Genomic DNA, 18,860 nt, shown 5'->3' with positions numbered 1-18,860 from the left:
GGGGGAAGGAAGGAATGAGAGGAGCAAGAGAGAGGGCGCGGAACACTTTCGGCCACATCTTCGACGAGCACAGCAGTACACAACTGTGGCGCCTCTTTCTCTTTCCCAATTCTTTCACTGCCTCCTCCTGCTTAGCCCTCTCCCTTCACGGTGCGGTTGCCCAGAGCGAGTGAGACAGTTAATGCGCCTTTTCTTCCATCCTAAAACAAAATATTTGCATTTGTGCGGACAGCGCGGACACGGTGACACAACATCGCGTCGTCACGCGCAATCTCCTGCGATCAAGGAGGCGACTACTTGATACGCACACTCTGCGGCTGGCCAGAAATTCGGCACGGGTGTAGAGGAGTCGACTGCGCTGGCATTCGCGATTCGAAATGCGTCCTTGCCGCCCTTGCTCTGTGACGTATCCCTTCCCAGCTCGCAGGCGGCCGCATAGGCGCGCTCACCGGCGCGTACTTGAATATTTCCCACGCGTATCGAAATAGCACGTTTCTTGGCGGTGTGCGCTGTCGCGTTCGTGTCTGCTGTGCAGCGACTTGCGGCAAAAAAACGCTCGGCGCCGAGAGCTCGAACACCGCGCCAGCAGACTCGCGAGAGGTTCGCTGCATGCCAAGGCAGCGAGTACGCACTGCATTGTCATAGCACGACGGCGAGACCGGAAAACAAGCGCACGCGAATGGGGGCAAATTCAATTTTGTTCCGCAAAATTTCTTTATAAACAGTCTTCAGACACGCTGTTTATAGAGAAATTTTTGTAAGGGATGTACAGTCCTTGTCAAAAGTATACAGCCCAAGCGGTCTGCTTCTGAGCCCTGCAGAGCGGTCCCTTTTGCACATACAGGAACCCTAATCTCACGAATGCCGCAGCAACTTAAGTAATCAACCTTGCCAAGCTTTGGACTCTCGAATGTGCTAAATATCTCCGCTACGCGGCTTGGGAGCAAACCCCTTGGGCTGTGTATTTTTGACGAAGACTGTACGGGTACGACCACAGCGGAGGCCAAGGGGGGCATCAGCCGGAAGACTTCCCGGCGCTCTCGCAAACCAGACGAGCTCAGGATGTAAAATTAAAGCGCTTTCGGCCCTTCTTTTATCCGCTTCGACAGAGGCGAAAGCCGCGCCTGGACATCAAAAGTAAAAAAAAAAAAAAGTCAAAGAAACTAGTCCCCGCTGTCCTCACCCCATATCCTTTTTTTTCGATTAAAGAGAGAGGAAAAGCGCCTTTAATGAAACATCACATCGTGTTTTATAGCTCTGGTGAGCTTATCACCAGCATTCGCCGTCCTCGGCTCGTTCAGCAGGGGCATGGTTTTGGTTATAGTTCGCTTATCTGATCGCGTTGCTCTTGTCCCGCGGATCGGTCATGAATTGCGCGCTGCGTGCCCGCGAGAGTCGGCAAGAAAAAAAAAAAGAGAGAAAAGAAAGCGGACTCTCGGCGGTCAGCCGGGCCGGTTTCAGCAGCGGTTGGAAATCGTGGACGCGTGAAGAACCACTGGCGATCGAGACGAGGAGGAGCTTGGGATTCCGGCGACGCCGAACGGTCGCCTGGAGAACGCGCGGCGAACTGCACGTTGGCAGCCTGTCATTTCGCCAGACCCAAACGTGTGATCAGCCTCGGCAGCCCAGTGGCTCCGGGTGCAGGGTGCGCCGACATTTCCACGCTGTGTTTTATCTCTGTCTTCCGCTCTTTCTTTCTATTTTATAAAGATGCTTCCGGAGCGCCCAAGCAGGACGACCAAGAAGTCTTCATCTCCGCGAATCTCTTGAAAGAGCAATAAAAGTTTTCTCTCTCTCTCTCTCTCCGGAACGTCGGAAAGAAAAAAAAAACTGACGCGTTGCAAAACTCTACGGTTCAATTGCTATCGCGCAGCACGGTCAGACAAATATATCGAACTACTGCGGCATTGTTCGAATGATGGGAGAAATAATAGTGCATTTGAAGTACTGATAATATTTACCTGATATGTAAGCGCCGATTCTCTGCGACCACGAAACCAATCTATATGATCGGCCTAAACATGAAGTATATCCTCGCTTGTGCCTTTTTAGTGCGACAACCGCAATAACTATTAGGAGAAAATGCTATCCTATAAGCTTCTATAATTACTGGCCTAGCCCTATTTCTGTACGCCCCCCCCCCCCCCCCCCCTTTCTTAATGACGTCTCCCAGTTTAAGCCTATGCTGCTCTGAAAAAGCACTTCGAAAAATGTGAACCCAGGAGAGCTGTCTTTCCATTCCCCGCTAGTGCGACTGTGATCACTTTTTGCCCGTGATAAAGCCGAACGATCTGCCTGTATTCTAAACGTAGGCTTTCAGCATCATTAATATCTTGGATTTTGGTGACGGTTATTTTAATGCACCGACATTTTTCCAAGCCTCTCACGTCGGTGAAGCAGGGGTAGTTTTATTTTCGCATTCAATTTCAATGATTTACTTCATCAAGAAAAAAACGGGGTTTTCGTGGTTTTTCCCATGGCAAATTTCTCCATGAGCACGTGGCAGTGGTCTCCCCGGTCGAAGAGCATTCCAGCAATTCTGAAGTTGGTCAAAAAAGTAACCTCCCATCCACAAATGCGTTCTCTGCCTCGAAAACCGCAAATCTTCAATATACGCGCTGCACCTAACCTCTATGTCGAACTAGAAGGCAACTTCGAATATTTTTTTGCGTTTCAATCGCTCTCTACTCTTCGCGGCTCATATTTGCGCAAGAACAGTTTACGTTCAGTCGTCGAAATTAATGTACCACATTTATCCAGTTCCCTTGTACTGTAGGAGAGCAGAATAGGCCGCAGACGCTACAGCACATGCCAAAGGTGAAGGGCAAAAAAAATGCACCGACACCTAAGGGTGTCTCGAGGCCTCCTCAAAGGTTTGGCGGCGGCAATCAATCTCCAGAAGGAAGGCTCACGATCACTCTCTCCTGTCTACGTCCGCATCACGCGACGTTCTTCTTTTCCTGCACCGCGGAGATACTTCCATCCCCGTGTCCTGCACGAGTCAATAAGCTAAGCCTCGACAGATTCCTGTTGGGACTGGCTTTTCCCTCTACGAATATGCAGGTACATAGTGAACGGTAGACAGATGGACTCGGCGGGCGGTATTTCGCACTGAATGGCGCCGTCACGGAAATCTAGACAGTGATTTGCAGGCAGAGGACATATACAGGGTGTTTCACCTGACTTTATACAATTTTTAAAAATAGGTGAGTTAGGAGAGCGCTTTTTTCGGCATAGCATTTTAAGCGATGCAGTACATCAGAACACAGCTATAAGACATGCTAACTTGCAGGCTGGTTAACTAATATTAAATTGTTAACTTCTTCACTATTACTGCTAGGCTCCTTAACTACTGATCGGCGTGTAACCCACCGTAATTAATACCCATATCAGTTTTTAGAATTTCGAACACGCGGTTACACTCGGCGCTGTGGCCCAACAGCTTTTGGCTACATCGTGCCAAAATACATGCGCTTTCGAGAAGCTTGCAGGCAAAGCAACCCCTCCAGTGCACGTAACTCGTCGAAATAGCCAAAATTTGTTGGGCCACAGCGCCGAGGGCAACCGGGCTTTCGAAATTCTAAAAACTGATATGGATATTAATTACGATGGGCTACATGCCTCACAATAATTAAGGAGCCTAACAGTAATAGTTAACTATTCAGTATTAGTTAACCAGCCTGCTGGTTAGCACGTTTTAGCTGTGTTCGGATGTACTGCATCGCTGAAAATGCTATAGGACGAAATAAGCGCTCTTCCAACTCAAAATGCTATTTTTAAAAATTGTGTAACGTCTTAGGTGAAACGCCCCGTATATACTGCGTGCCGCGCCGCTCAGAGAAACCCGATAAAAAAAAAATTCTCTCGGCTTGACCGCTCGCTTGTCGGGGCTCAAATTTCGCAGAGGGGTGGGCAGTAGCTTGAATAGGCGAGAATTAATCGGAAGTCTGCATCGTACGCGGCGAAACTGGACCAAGAAAAAAGGCGATTTCGAAACGACTGTACTGGCAGCGCCGTATCCTTCGCCCCCGAAAGGTTTGGCAGCGCACTACGTGTCGTGTTCGTCTGCTTTTGTAATTACGCCGACGACAATAGCTGGTGCAGCCAGTACAGCTTCTTCTGGTCCGGCGCCGCCGTATACGATGGATGCGGACATCTGATTACTCCTCATCGATTCAGACAAGTACCCGACCCAAGCGCAGTATGCAACAAAACTTACCGTCGCATTTGAGCGCGAAACTTGAGTGAGAACAATGCAACGGTTTGACCGAAACATATTTTTTTTCTTCGCTTGTCTCTCAGCGAGGCAACACTCCGTAGAAATGCAACGCCTGGTTCATTAAACGACTCTAACTTTCTATCGCAAAGAGAGGGGAAAAAGAAAGAAGTTTGTGCCTAATTATTAACGTCTTCAACATCATATGCATCTACAAACTGCGCCATTCTTCTTGCATAAAAGTCTTCACTTCTATCACGCACACGCAACGTAATTAGCAGCCGAAAGTTAATTAAGAGATCCAACGCAAATCTTGAACAGAATTTGCGGAGACGAACATTCCACCATAAGCTGGCGGGACAAAAGTGTAATTTCGAATAACACGGCAGTTCGAATTATGTGACTTTTGAATTAATGAGCACATTTTGCATTGTGAAAGAATTGAGCAACCATGCGATCTGATTACTTACTATTCGACAAGAAATAGCGTTAACGTCGAATAAATTATCCGAAAAAAGCAGTTCTTGCTCAATGCATTATCATATGCAAGAGGCAGGGGAAAGCACAATTTACATTCTGGACGCCCCAGCTACACTAGATTCTGGAAAGAAAAAAAAAAACGCATTCTCCTTGCCGTCATTACAGCAGGTATGTAATGGTAGACTCTGAAAAGCAATATTTTCAAATCGTCACTGTGAGTTTACAACCGCCGTGTCCGTCAACCACAGAACGCGAGAGGAAGGAAAAAAAAAGTAAGCCGAATTCCGCCTTTGCGAGGGCAAAGCATTTAAGCCAGTACATTTCTGTATTCTGTCTTCCATTTCCTGCTCACAAGCGATGCAACGACATTACAAAAAGCCTTTCTTCCCTCCGCTATCCCGCAAAAGTCGCCGTACATTATTCTCTTTGCACATTCACCTGTAGAACAGACACACACAAAACTTTTAACAGCGCCCTCACAAGTTTGTCCCCTCTCAGAAAATCATGGCCCGAGAGCGATCCGTCGTCGCCCATTATCTGGCTAAACGGCGGGCTGCGCTTTCTGGCACTGCCGAAACTCGAGACTGCTCACCCATCCCGCGCTCTTTTCTTTACCACTTGTTTGCCTTCGGACCGACCCGTCAGCTCTCCCTTCCCCGCGTACACAAAAGTTTTGACACAACCCAGACCGGGCGCAGGAAGTTATCACGGGCCCCGCTCGGGCAGCTGGATGGAGGCCGAGTCAAGAAAGTTCGCGGAGGAAGAACGCATCTTCCCGAGACGGGCGCGTGTTAGATCACAGATCTCTGCACAAGCTGTGGACAAGCAGTGATGTGCGCAGCTTGTGCACAGTTAGAGAAGAGACGATGACGCGCGCATTTGTTGTATACACGACTTCCAGCGCCATTCATTTTACTCCATGGACCCAGCATCACAGGAAGCGATAACACGGCCAAACGCCCGTGGCGACCGGCTAGAGCGTGAACTTGAATTTTGTGCTGGTCTCCGGCAGGACCAACATCCATAAACTCGATTCGCGCACCTCTGGTGCACGTCGCACAGTCAAGCATTCGCGCTGGTACGCCAGCTTCACCTGATGCACATGAATGCGAATGCGCACTCCACGAAAAAGGATGCGAGCGCTCGGAGAAAAATCCTCTCACTGCGTAAGTAGGCAGCATTAAACGTACGCATAGGCACAACTTCGAAAACAGAGTGTACCGTACAATGAAAGTGTCATCACTCCGCACAAAAATGATTTTATCTGCGACATGAGATATATGAATGCCAGTCAGCACACACTCTATGGGTCCTTGTTCATGAAAGCTTTGTAGTTTCTGTGCGCAGGACAGCACAGGCCGCTGCGGTGTCAGCGTTTGCGTATCGCTGTCATCCCCTACATGAGGTATTTCTACGCGTCAAGTTTAGCACTGTGTCATAAATAGTGACCTAAGGACAGCGCCGTGAGATCTGAGCGTGTAAAGAGACTGAAATATCGAATACTTCCAAAGAGATGCGTTAACAGCGTGTTTGCAGGGAGCTTTTCGCGAACAGAGATGCTAGAACAACTTGCCTTCAAGCGCTCCGCCGCCGCAGCCTCCACCGAACTTGCCGCACCAAGCGAAGCCGCGCAACTTCAAACACTCTAAATGAGAAGAGTGGAGCAAACTGTGGGGACCGCACCTTAAGTAGCACTCTCGTCTCCGATTGGTTGAGACGAAAGCAGCTGTGGTTGCCAGACGTGGCGTTCAGCGTCTCGCCCACCCAAGTTTCCGTCTTCACCCTCTCCCACCAATCTCCAGCTCTTCATCGTCTCAAGAAAAGACACCGTTCTTCTCTTTCACTCTCGCAGTTGCGATGTTAAAAAAAGAAAAGCGAGAGGAGAGAGAACTAGCGAGCGAGAGAAAAAGAGCGGCCGCGCAAAGCAAAAAAACTCTCGCAAGATACTAAGCACGCGAGGTTCTGACGGAAGGCCGTGGCAGATGGCAACCGCCGAAGTAGAGCTGGAGCGACCGCGTGGGACGGGGGAAGGCGTAATTCAGAAACACGAGACGAATGCCGAAGGCTGAGGGAGTGCCGCGAGTGATACTTGGCTGGAGCCTGAATCTTGCGCTCACTGCACCACAGTCCATGATATAATAAGTAAATGTAAACTGTCTGGCACTACATATCCTTTCTGCCAACGTACTTCGTGCACTTATTTGCGACAGCTTCCCGTCTGTTTATCGACTCATAACGAATTTACATTCAATGGAATGTATAATCCCTTTGCTGTAATCCCTTGTACACTGAATATGAAAATGTAGAAATTATTAGTTTCCAAACATTGAATGACATTTTATAGTCACTACTTTTTCCTCTACGGTGCATTCCTTGTATTTGTTGAACGCTCTGCTCTCTCCATTTTTGTTTTTTCCTTGCAGGTCTTTTGCTGAGGAGTGTATGGGTGGGGCCGTTTCTAGGCAGGTGTAATAAACTTTTACCTTTTTAAACCATATCGAGCTTTGTCTATAAAAGAACATTTCAAATGTATGAGCGAAATAATTACGTTGGAAAAGGCCTGGAGCTGTTCATTGAGTATGTATGGGATAGATATGGGATGGATTACGACATGCTCTTGTGCTTTTTTTTTTCTGGGGTGAGAGTTGTTCCAAATAACGACATATTTATTTTCATTGTACTTGAAACCCTGCAGAAATCCACCGTTATGGGCAGAGAAGAAGACGTAGTTTAGTTTTAATAACCCAACTTGTAAAATTCGTTACACTGAAAGATAACATTTAAATTGTGCTCAAAGAGTTACGCTACAACTGATATAGGTATAGACAATATTCCAAGCACTGCATTTGAGCATTGAGCCAAACTTCACAAAAGCGCCATTGTTATTTTTCACTCCCAATTCTAGGTCGCTATCAGCGCGTGAAAATAGAAATGAAGCGGGACGAAAGGAATATTCCTCAGTAATACCAAAAGTTTAGAGCTAGCAGACATGTGGCTAAAATTATTTTGAAAGAGTTTAAAGCTAAAAAAATGCAGAGCATGCAGAAGATAACGACCACAAGGGCTATTAAAATAAGTAGCACGAAATAGCCCACAAGGCGTGCAAATTAAGATTCGACAATTGATGCCAAACTGACATTCTACTAAAGTAATTCGAAATTGATGGCAAGGGCTTATATACAGTATTGTGCGTTTTTATCGTAAAGACTTCCAAAATTTTTCTTACCTGAACCGCTGGCTCGTTTGCGGTGAAACTGCACACAGAGCTTGCGTATTATGGCAACTTTTGTAGCGCAGCAAGTTTTACAACGATACTTACTTAGTTGAGCCGTGCATGATGCACAAGCGTAATCGTTTGCGTCGAGATCGGCGAACCGAAACCCAAAACACCGAGTTTTTGCTGAAGGGTGGCAGTAGCGCACTCTGTCTTCTGCAGTGGAAAGCGTCACAAGGTGCCAAGGCCATGCCAAGGCGAGCGTTGCAAGGAGCGCGGGCCCTTTGAATACCGTTCCGGCCTTTTCGTCTGCTTCAACTGAAGCGCTTCGAACATTTTCGGCCAACTGAGCTGAAAAAATGCCAGAAAAAACTAGTTTAACGAGGCTTTGCCAGTAAAAGAATATTGTTTGACGTCTTCTTTTTTTTGTCCAATGACTTTATCCAATTCAGCTTATATCGTCTGCTTTCGTGGCTCTCCTAAAGCGTCGGAGGACGACGTCGCGAAGTCCTGAGCTGCGTTTTTCTTGTTTAATTTCGTTGTGGAAGACAGATGGCGCTACTGCCGCCCTTCAGCAAAAACTCGGTGTTTTGGGCTTCGGTTCGCCGATCTCGACGCAGACGATTACGCTTTTGCATCATGCACGGCTCAACTAAAACTTGCTACAATACAGCAGTTTCACCGCAAACGAGCCAGCGGTTGAGGTAAGAAAAATTTTGAAAGTCTTCACAATAAAAACGCACAATGCGGTAAAATCCGAGGTCCATTGTTTACTTTCTTTTGTGGCTTCTTTATGGTTGAGTGCATCTCAGTATGTGTCCATTTTTGGTATCTGCTTTATCATTCCGGAATGCTATTTTTCTCAAAGTCGCAGCTTTTTTACCACATTCCTTGCATTCAGCCTCTCCGGCTTAGATCGTGTTTCGTCCGCAGTATGTGATATATAAAAATAAATAAATGAAATGGGGCTGAGCAACGTTGGTGCCCAGTGGACCGAAAAAGCAAAACCAGAACCATACCAGAACTACTGAAGGATGCGTGAAATCCAGCGCCAGTCTAGTCAAGTCAAGTCAATTCATTATTAAATTTTGAGCGCGTTGTTGGCGTTTTGTGTGAGTGTCAGTTCAGCTAGAATAGTGTTGTTTAGTGTTGTTCAGCATTTTCAGCTATCAAAATGTATGAGTCTGTGTATTCCACTCTTTCCAACAAGGATGACGGTGATGATGGGACGAGTCGAACGAACGTCTCGTCTAGTAAATTCTCGAAATCAGCCTCATCTGTCAGTGTCCTTCCTTACGTGTCAGGGACATCTAGAAAATCTCGAGTTGGCTACGTCCACAGCCCGGATCACCTCTTCGAATGTGAAAGGCTCCCTCGCATTCGTAAGCGTTGTTTTCTGGTCCACGGGCTTCTGAAGGGCTACAACCTGCTCAAGAACCTGCACCCCATTCATCCGCTCTTGGCCAGCCGCGAGGATTTGTGCCTGTTTCATTCTGCAGATTACGTCGACTTTCTGGACTCTTGCGAAACAGCAGAAGACCTAGATGGGGAAGATATCGTAAGTCGGGCTCAAGACTACAACCTAGTCGATGACTGTGCGCCGACAGAGCGACTTCTGACGCTTGTGAAAAACGTTGCTGGTGGCACTTTAGCGGCCGCGCAGGCTCTAATTGAGCGGACTTGTGATGTTGCTATCCACTGGGAAGGCGGTTGGCACCACGCGCACAGAAGTGAGGCTGCCGGCTTCTGTTACGTTAATGACGTCGTGCTTGGTATACTCTCACTGCGTCGCAAGTTCGGCCGAGTTTTGTACATTGACCTTGACGTCCATCACGGCGACGGTGTTCAGGAAGCCTTCGAAGGCACGGACAAGGTGCTCACTCTGTCGGTTCACCAGTACGAGCCCGGTTTCTACCCTGGCACTGGAGCAGTGAGTGACGTTGGGTTCGGCTTGGGCCGGGGCTATTCGATAAACTTGCCGCTTCGGAGTGGTGCCAGCGATTCAACTTTCCTCCGCGTGGTATTGCCAGTGATAAGCGAGGTCAGGCAACGGTACGCGCCTGATGCAGTTGTTTGCCAGTGCGGTGTAGACGGACTGTCTGGAGATCCGCTCGGTGCGTGGAATCTGACCCCAGCCGCCTTCGTGCAGTGCGTTCTCGTCGTCCGAAGCTGGGGGCTGCCGCTGCTTTTGCTCGGTGGAGGGGGATACGCGGCTGCCAACGCGGCCCGCTGTTGGACCGCGGTGACCGCGGCGCTTTTGGACCAAGAACTGGACGATGACATCCCGGAACACCGCTTCCTTATGATGTACGGACCTGGCTACGAACTCAGCATGGAACCTGGCTTTCGTCCCGACCTGAATGACGCCCAGTACGTCGAGGGCATACTGCAGGAAGTAATGAAGCATGTGAGTCTGATTGGAGTGTCCTGAAGGTACGACGTGTGAGCTTGTTTTAATGACTGATATTTCGTGTCGCGTGCAACCTCTGCCGTTCCTACACTGTCTGTTTATTATGGTGAGTGCTCAAGTAAAAAAATATACGTATTGATATTGTTCATGTTTATTTGTACAGTTACTCCTGCGTGTCTCATTTAAAGTGCTTTTAGCATTGAAAAAGGAGCGTTATTTTCCCCTTCTGTAGTTAACAAGAATTTTGTCATTAAACCTTTATGTAGGGTGCATTTTAATTAGCATAAAACCAGATCATTTCCTCGCGTGACCTGATTGCGGTAAGACTGAGTCTTTTGTATAACACCCCACTTTAGCTGGCCGCGATTAGCGCCAGCAAAATATTCAGTGACGCATAAACAGTAATGTGTTATCCGTCAGCATTGTGTGGAATACAGCTAAGCAAGAGCGAATCTTGGATGTGGCGTTCAAACAGAAAAAAAAAAAGTGTTTTACACCGGTATCAGCTGTACTTCAATGCTAGTAAGAGAGAAAGTGGGATAGTTCGTACTAGAGTGCATAATGGAACCGCGCAAACGAAAAGTGGGATGTAACAAGGAATAATCCACGCCCTGTCCTGTCAGTTTTTTTCACACGCCCCTCTTTCCGTTTGCGCGGTTCTATTCTAGTTCAAAGAACTGTAGCTAGAAATACAGTTCACTATACATAGCTTGCACGTGATGTCACTTTCGCCCCCATCAAGCGCTTGCGGCCATGCTGCCGAACCATTCGGCCGTCCCCGCCCGTCTGCCCTGCGATGCCTGACCACTCCTCGGACGCTTTGGATTATTTTCTTATCTTTCGGGCGCGATGCCTACTCCACAGAGGAATGAACCATTCAGTCCAGGCTACTCGTCTGAACTTATTGAATCGGCGCGTGTACGCTACGCAGACAAAGTGAAAATTTGCAATGATTAGGTCCGTACACGCCGCGACCAGGAGTCAACGCGACGATGGGCGTTTATGTATTCCCTGAAGTGACCCAGGGGGATATCGTGTACTCTTTCCAGCTCTATGAAGTTGGAAGAAATGAAAGCCTTCGAATCAATGGAGGTACACAAAGATTTCTATAGCAGGTGGGTGAGAAGCCTGGCCGCGATGTGCGTATACGAGACTAAAAGCTCGGCTTCGGCACACTGCTTTCTCTGCCGTCATTGCTCGCTGCGGTCGTGGCGATCCGAACTGGCTTGCCTAGTGCTGTAGCTAGGATGTAGCGACGCGGGACCCAGTCTGGATTTGTGTTGTCAGACAAATCGGATGGCATCCATCAAAACAGCAACATTCACTTCAGGGTGTAGCCATTGCTTCCCACCTTTTCGCAAACATTTAGTTGACGACACAAGCCTCTTACCTGTCACGAAGTGCGCTCCGCACACAAGTAAATTTGGGTTGTCGGGGTCTAAATCGTTGCGCTTAATGCGAGCCAGCCACAGCTCACGCAGATTCGTACTGAGCCATGGAGTGCTCGCACTTGCAAGCCTACGAATATCTTATGAATGCGGAAGAAGTTCGTGTTAATCGGCTACTCCTTTCGCCTGGAGCTGTCGCTATGGTTGGAGCAGCCTAGGGTGGCACACAAAACCATACTGAATCTACGGATGGACGAGAACCGACGCGTTGAGAGCTAACATGGGCAGCGGTAAGATAGAGGCGGTCTGGCGGTGGTTCGGCAGCATGGCCGACTCGCAACCGACGGCCACCGGATGTGACGTCGGTGCAAGCTATGTATAGTTAGAACATGGCTAGAATGAATTTTCATGCACTGTAGCATAAAGAGCAGCCCTTGCTATCTGGGCCGCATGAAAAAAAAAAGAGAAGTGTCCGAAGGCAAGTGTCACGGGGACTACTCGGAATTTTTGGCTTAGGAGCTTCCTCCATGCTTAGGATACAGTGAACTAGTTCAGCGGCGTCGTCTCCTTCAGCGATTCAGCTGCGCAGCGCGCTGAGACGGCGCCCATAAAGTAGTTTACCATACTACTACAGTGTAGACAGGCATATTCCATTGCAACAAATCTTTAGTGCTTTACTGACAGTCTCCTGGACTTCGTTTTACTTCTTGCCACATTTTCATCGTGCAACACATCGAGACTTCGAAAAGCGCCTAGAAAGTAGCCAGAGGGCTCGAGCACTGAGCGCCTCAACAGCTTAGACCGCGATTTTCAGTGCTGCCACTTCATTTTATACCACTCCTCGTTTTCCTCCAAGCCACTCATCGAGGCTTCGAGAAAAGCGAATGATACGTGGTGGAGTAATATGGTTTCATGGGCGCACTACTGCTGCAGCATCCATGGCATTGCCTGCTGTGTATGAACAAAGTATAGCGAGCGAGTACCCGGGTTCGAACCCGACTGCGGCGGCCGCATTTCGATGGAGGTGAAATCCAAAAATGTGCCCGTATGCTGTAATTCATATAACAAGTGAAGGCGGGCTAGTTGGTGGTTGAATGGAGTGCATATTGCAACCGCTCAAAACGACGAGGGACGAAGAGAGGAAAGCACAGGACAAGACGCGGAACTTCAACTAAGGTTTACCGCAAGGAAAACCACATTTATACAAGATTCGTAGTCACACCTGATAAACAGCAGACACCATCACATTATACAGGCACGTGGGTGCGCGTTGCACAAGTTGGCATCTAGATAGTTGAATTCTTTATTGGATAACAATACTGAAGTGGAGCTTATGCAATGGTCATTTTCTTTTTTTTATGCAGTAGGCTTGCTACATAGGGCAAACTGGACGTTGCCTGAATGTTAAACTTCAGGAGCATCGCGCAGCCGTTGAATCATTGGCGGGGGGCGGGGAACTGGCAAAACATTGTCGCCATTGTCGTAACTGCATGCCCAGGTTCTGCGACACAATTGTCCTGAAAAAATTAATGACCCAGCTTAGCAGGGAAATTTTTGAAGCCTACTGCATAAAAAAAGAAAATGACCATTGCATAAGCTTCACTTCAGTATCGTTATACAATAAAGAATTCAACTGTCTAGATGCCAACTTGTGCCACGCGCGCCCACGTGCCTGTGTAATGTGATGGTGTCTGCTGTTTACCAGGTGTGACTACGCATCTTGTATAAATGTGGTTTTCCTTGTAGTAAACCTTAGTTGAAGTTCCGCGTCTTGTCCTGTGTTTTCCTCTCTTCGTCCCTCGTTTTGCGTGGTGGAAATATGCACTCCATTGCTGTGTGATATCAGTGCACGTTAAGGTCCCCAAGTGGTAGAAATTATTCCAAAGCCCTCCACTGCGGTACTTCTTTCTTCCTTTCTTCTTTCACTTCCGCCTTTATCAGTTTCAATTTTTTGAGGGGAGCCCTGACATCTGGCTTCAAAAAATGTGATATATGACTGCATCTCCAAAATTATTTCTTTCCCCCATGTCAGAGGCCCAATTTACTGTAGCGTACCAAATGGCTCGAGGGGATACTAGAGGGCTACTACCGGTTTTGGCTTTAAGCTCGCACCATTTGAATCACTTGAATGCTAGCACGTGCTACCTCCCAGCTGCAATTGGCGTCCTAATAGCACATTTTTTTTTTGTGTGTAATCTATTGTTTAAGCATGAAAACTATTTTTGGTATGCCAAAATTAGGTTGAAAGTCGTCTTTACCAGCCATCAGCAGCAGCCTTTATCCAACGGTGGCATTCCAGAAAAGAGACCAGATGCTTGTTGAAATGAATTTTTAATTTTCTCCGTGGCCACTCGCGTCAGTCTGAAGTTCCATAGGTGTCGAAGGATCGAAGTGAGCCAAGACAGGAGGAGAGGTGAGGGCACAGGTAAGTGCTCTGAAGGCGGCAGTTTGGTTGGGCCCCCAAGATAACGGGGACATCCTTCTTGAGGAGCATGGTAAGAGGGCGAGCAATTTCAGCGAAGTTCTGGATCAACCAGTGGAAATATGAGCAGAGTCCGAGGAAGCTGCACGCATCGCTGGAGGAACGCGGAGTAGGGAAGGAGCTCATGGCACAAACTTTATCAGGGTCGGGTTGGACCCCGGTAGAATCGACCAAGTGACCGAGGACCTTGAGCTGATGGCGGCCGAAGGTACATTTCTTCCGAGTTCAGCTGAAGACTGACGTGGCGAAAGACAGCAAGGATCGCCAAAAGCCGGTGCAGGTGGCTTGGGTTTGTAGACGAAAAAAACTATCACATCATCCAAGTAGCAGAGGCACGTCACCCACTTGAAGCCACGCAGGAGCAAGTCCATTATGCGCTCTAAGGTCGCAGGTTCATTGCAGCATCCGAAAGGCATGACTTTAAATTGATACAGGCCATCCGGTGTGACAAAGGTGGTTTTCTCGCAGTCCTTTTGTCAACGGCTACCTTCCAGTATCCAGAACGGAGATCGATGGAGGAAAAGTATGTGGCGCCGTGCAAGCAGTCGAGAGCGTCTCAATGCGAGGAAAGGGGTAGTCGTCTTTCTTTGTGATGGTATTCAGACGGCGGTAATCAACACAGAACCTCCAGATTTTTCGAAGGCTCAATAATGTTCCAAGCCAACATCTTGTCCACCTCAGTCTGGATGACATGGCGCTCAGAGAGAGAGAGAGACCCTATGGGGCCGTCTGTGAATAGGGCGGGCATCTCCGGTGTCAATCTGGTGGACGACAACAGAGGTTTGACCCAAGGGATGTTCACCAAAGTTGAAAATGTCGCTGTATAAAGACGAGGTTATGAAGGGCCGTGGAGTCCTCAGGGCACAGATCGTCCGCAATCATCCTCGAAATAAGATCCTCAAGGGAGGGCGGTGAAGCAGGAGCGTTGGAAACATCAGATGATGGGGACAGGAGCTAGGACAGAAACTGTGCAATCAGCCAATGGGGACAGGTCATCAAGTGAAATGCCAGCGGAGAGAACTTGGAGACAGCTGAAGCTGAGGGCAGGGAGGAAGGTGCAGTTCTGGGTGATATGGAAAACGGTGTTGGGAAAGATGATGTTACGCTACAGAATCATGGCGGTGATAGGGCGACATCATCTACATCAGGGACGAGTGGAGAAGGCGACATAGGAACGTAGACAGCTGCTTGCGGCGGGAGACGAGCGAACTTCATTGAGTGAAGGAGAGGAGAGCAGGTGTAGTGGTCATAGCGGAGAGGCAGGTCCAATCGGAGGAGGCCAGAGGAATAGTCAGTAAGGACTGAATAGGCAGTTAAAAAGTCAAGGCCAAGGATCACGTCCTGAGGGAAGCTGGTCAAGACGGTAAACAGCACAGGAACATGATGACCGATAATGCTGACTCGCACAGTGCACATTCCAGTCTTGGCAGCAGTGCTGCCATCGGTGACGCGAATGATGGGCTTGGCGGCTGGTGTTAAAACTTTCTTCAGGCGGCAGCACAGAGAAGAGCTGAAAACAGACATGTGGGTGCCTGTATCAATGAGGGCAGTGATAGGGATACCATCCACAAGAACATTCTGAAGATTACTGTGGGGAGCGAGGGTCAAAAGAGGATTTTCAGGCCGGATAAATGATGCAACGTCAGCTCCGGGGGCTGCATCATCTAGTTTTCCAAGAAGTGGTGGGAATTGGAGAGATGAGTTGAGGCAGGCAAGAGGAGAACGGGATTGGCGACCTTGCGGGGATGGTGAGTGACTGGACCCACAAGCTGGCGGAGTGGCCTCTTCATGGAGGGGTTCTGGACGTGGTGAGAAACATCGCGGGGCGTAGTAGCTGCGGCGATCGACAAAGGAGAAGGAACGGCGTGGCGGAGACCAGCGGCTGCGGCAGTGACGGGAGATGTGTCCGACACGCGAGCACATAAAACAGATAGGGCGATCATCAGGTGTGCGCCATTCATCAGGGTTGCGGTACTAGTACCGAGGAGAGAAGCTGGTAGAAGAGGCAGTCGTGATCACTGGAATATTCGGGCTGGCATTAACGTTGTCCACAATACGAGCAGAAGGTACGGCCATGTTCGCAACCTCCTGGCGAACAATGGTCTGGAGGAGTGCCAGGGTGTTGTCCGGCAGTTGCAAGGTGGAGACAGCGGGCATCAGCTCCTCTGGTTTGCTGCGCACGACGGGGTCAAGTTAGCCGGGTCTGAAGGCTGCCGCAGTGTTGGCATATCATCACATGTGGAGCTGGCAGTGGTGTTCGGCAGCGTGTCAAAACGGAGGGAAATGTGCCTGTGTTTGGCCTGTTTGAATTGCCGGCTTAATTCCAGAACAGCAGCAACTGTAGAGCTGTCCTTGCATAGCAGGAAGTTAAAGGCGTCGTCTGCAATACCTTTTAGGATGCAGCCGATCCTATCTGCCTCGGACATGCCTTTGTCGGCCTTACGGCACAAGGCCAGGACGTCCTTAATGTAAGCGATGTAAGGTTCGGAAGGCGTTTGGGCGCGCGACATGAGAGCCTTTTTTGCGTTGAGTTGATGGCCGATAGGTTTGCCAAAAAGGTCGTGGAGTTTCTGCCAACAGACATCCCACAATGTCAATTCATCTTTGTGTGTTTAAAACCATACTCTCACGGTACCAGTCAGATAAAATATCACATTTGCGAGCATTAGCGTCGCATCCCACCTGTTACGGGTGCTGATTTGTTCAAAATGGGCAAGCCAGTTGTCCACATCGTCGTTGGTCCCGCAGAAAGTACCTGGTTCGCGGGGGTGAGCCAGGACGATGGGTTGCGTTGCTGGCTGGGATGGGGCGGGTTCAGTATAATGGTGGCAAAGTGTCGGCCACTGCGGAAGTCCAGCTTGGGGCCCGGGATTGGATTTCGCAACCTGCACCAAATGTTACGTGATGGCAAATGTATTCAGTGAGACCAAGGGCCGAAGGCCTGATACTGCCGAACCGCTCACAAAATATCACAAGAGCGCACCACAACGTCGTCGTCGTTCTCCAAAACACTTTGTTGTCCTCTAATCGTACATAGCAATATAAACACAGAAAGTCCCCCCAGGGGCATCTGCAGCGTGCAGATGTTGGTGGGTTGCAACGCCACGGGTTCCTGAGCATCCGCAGGGACACACCCGCAGGGTGATGATGGTGAGCAGTGCATCAGCACAGACCCGAGCACCCGCGCTTATATGTATGTTGCTCAGCAGTGTGTGGGGAAAAGGGGATTCTGGTGGTTGAGCCAATGCCGAGTGTTTGGACGTTTAAGGCTCCTCAGCGGAGGCAACACACCACTTTGGCCTCAGCTTCCTGTAGACGGCACCTTCGGCCCGACCCGACCGGGGTAAATCGCCAGTCGCCTTTTCCTGTACTCCACTTCATCTTTCACTCTCCTATTCTCTTTCTCACAACACTCCTGTCTCCTCCTCCTTCTTGGTTTTTCCTTTTTTACTGGCGGCAAGGGTTAACCTTGTGTAGCCAACTACCCTGAGTTGCGTTATATTTGGTTATAGTTGAGGTGTATAGCTTGCATGGGCAGCACTTGCTTGCAAGTTCCCCTCATTGGGCTCCTTGGTATGTGGCTGGCAACAACACATATATTTTATGGCTCCCCCTGTCCCACAAAACAATCGCCCTCACTAAAGAGGGTGGACCAATGCAACTGCACTAGTTTTCCGGAAACCAAAAACATTTCCAAAGTACTGTGTTCTTCATCGTGAAGAAACAGAAAAAACAGCAAGAACATTGTCCCCTTTCTTAGTGTCCAAATGTCTAACCGATGCCTTGGGTCCAGGCTACAAACTATCTAAAATGCCTAGTGGTGACCTGCTGCTCGAACTCAGAGACATTGCCAATAGTCTAAACTTTCCGGCCTAGTGTCCATCGGGAATATCACTGTGTGAACTACCGCATAGCAATCTCTAAACACCGTCCGTGATGTAATTTCTGAATCACATTTCATCCACCGCACTGATGAAAAGATGCTTGAGGGTTTCAGAGAACAGAATGTCATAAATGTACATCGTATTAAAATAAGAAAGGAAAACAAGAGATACCCACAAAACATCTGGTCCTCACTTTCAACTCGAGCACACTCCCTGGGTCCATAGAAACAGGCTATTTCGAAAGAAACGCCAGACGTTACATGCCAAATCCGTGAAGATGCTTCAAATGCCAATGGTACGGTAATGGGTCGCAAAGCTGCTGTGGCCGCTCAACTTGCGCTAAATGCGCCTCAAAAGAACATGCTTCCGAAAACTGTGAAGGAGCAGCACTTCGTTGCGCAAACTGCGAAGGTGATCACCACACTTATTATGGTCATGTCCCACACGGAAGAATGAGAAAGAGAAGATTACAATGGAGACGAAACAAAATATCACATTTAAGGAAGCGCGACGACTCCTCCATGCAAAAAACAGCAACTTTTCTACGAAAACAAACTTTGCTGATGTGGTGCGCAGGTGCGGTGCACCACATAGGACTCCGGCGTCTACCCAGGCCACTTCCACCCAGCCGATGGCAGGGACAGCGAACGCTGCTATGCCATCTCAAAAGTAGGGAGCGCTAGTCCATGGGTCGGCATCCCGCAGGACTTCCCCCCATCGGGGGAGGCCTGAAACCCACACACCTGCAGCTTCCCCGCGGTCGTCCAGCACCTCTGGCGAGGTGAT

General features: G+C 48.9%; 2 protein-coding genes across 3 annotated transcripts in view; one reads left to right on the top strand and one right to left on the bottom strand.

The window, feature by feature from the left end:
* SPARC (secreted protein, acidic, cysteine-rich) overlaps window positions 1-6,401 on the bottom strand; it is a 30,643-nt gene extending 24,242 nt beyond the window's left edge. Inside the window, exon 1 of the mRNA XM_089582634.1 lies at window positions 6,270-6,401. The gene's annotated coding sequence lies outside the window, so the exon portion shown is untranslated. The remainder of the gene's footprint in view (window positions 1-6,269) is intronic.
* A 2,607-nt stretch (window positions 6,402-9,008) lies between these two features.
* LOC149353527 (histone deacetylase 8-like) overlaps window positions 9,009-18,860 on the top strand; it is a 90,506-nt gene continuing 80,654 nt past the window's right edge. The window contains exon 1 of one of the 2 annotated variants that reach the window (XM_089582619.1): window positions 9,009-10,317. In XM_089582619.1, the coding sequence (XP_089438745.1) occupies window positions 9,085-10,317 (1,233 nt within the window). In that variant the 5' untranslated portion in view covers window positions 9,009-9,084. Of the gene's footprint in view, window positions 10,456-18,860 lie in introns of those variants that run through there. The other variant, XM_089582620.1, reaches the window with a different exon arrangement.

This window comes from Amblyomma mixtum, chromosome 3 (genome assembly GCF_055824585.1).
Source record: "Amblyomma mixtum isolate Tamu chromosome 3, ASM5582458v1, whole genome shotgun sequence".
Classification (NCBI taxonomy): Eukaryota; Metazoa; Arthropoda; class Arachnida; order Ixodida; family Ixodidae; genus Amblyomma; species Amblyomma mixtum.
Note: the sequence above shows the minus strand (reverse complement) of the source record. Positions and strands in the feature narration are given on the sequence as shown.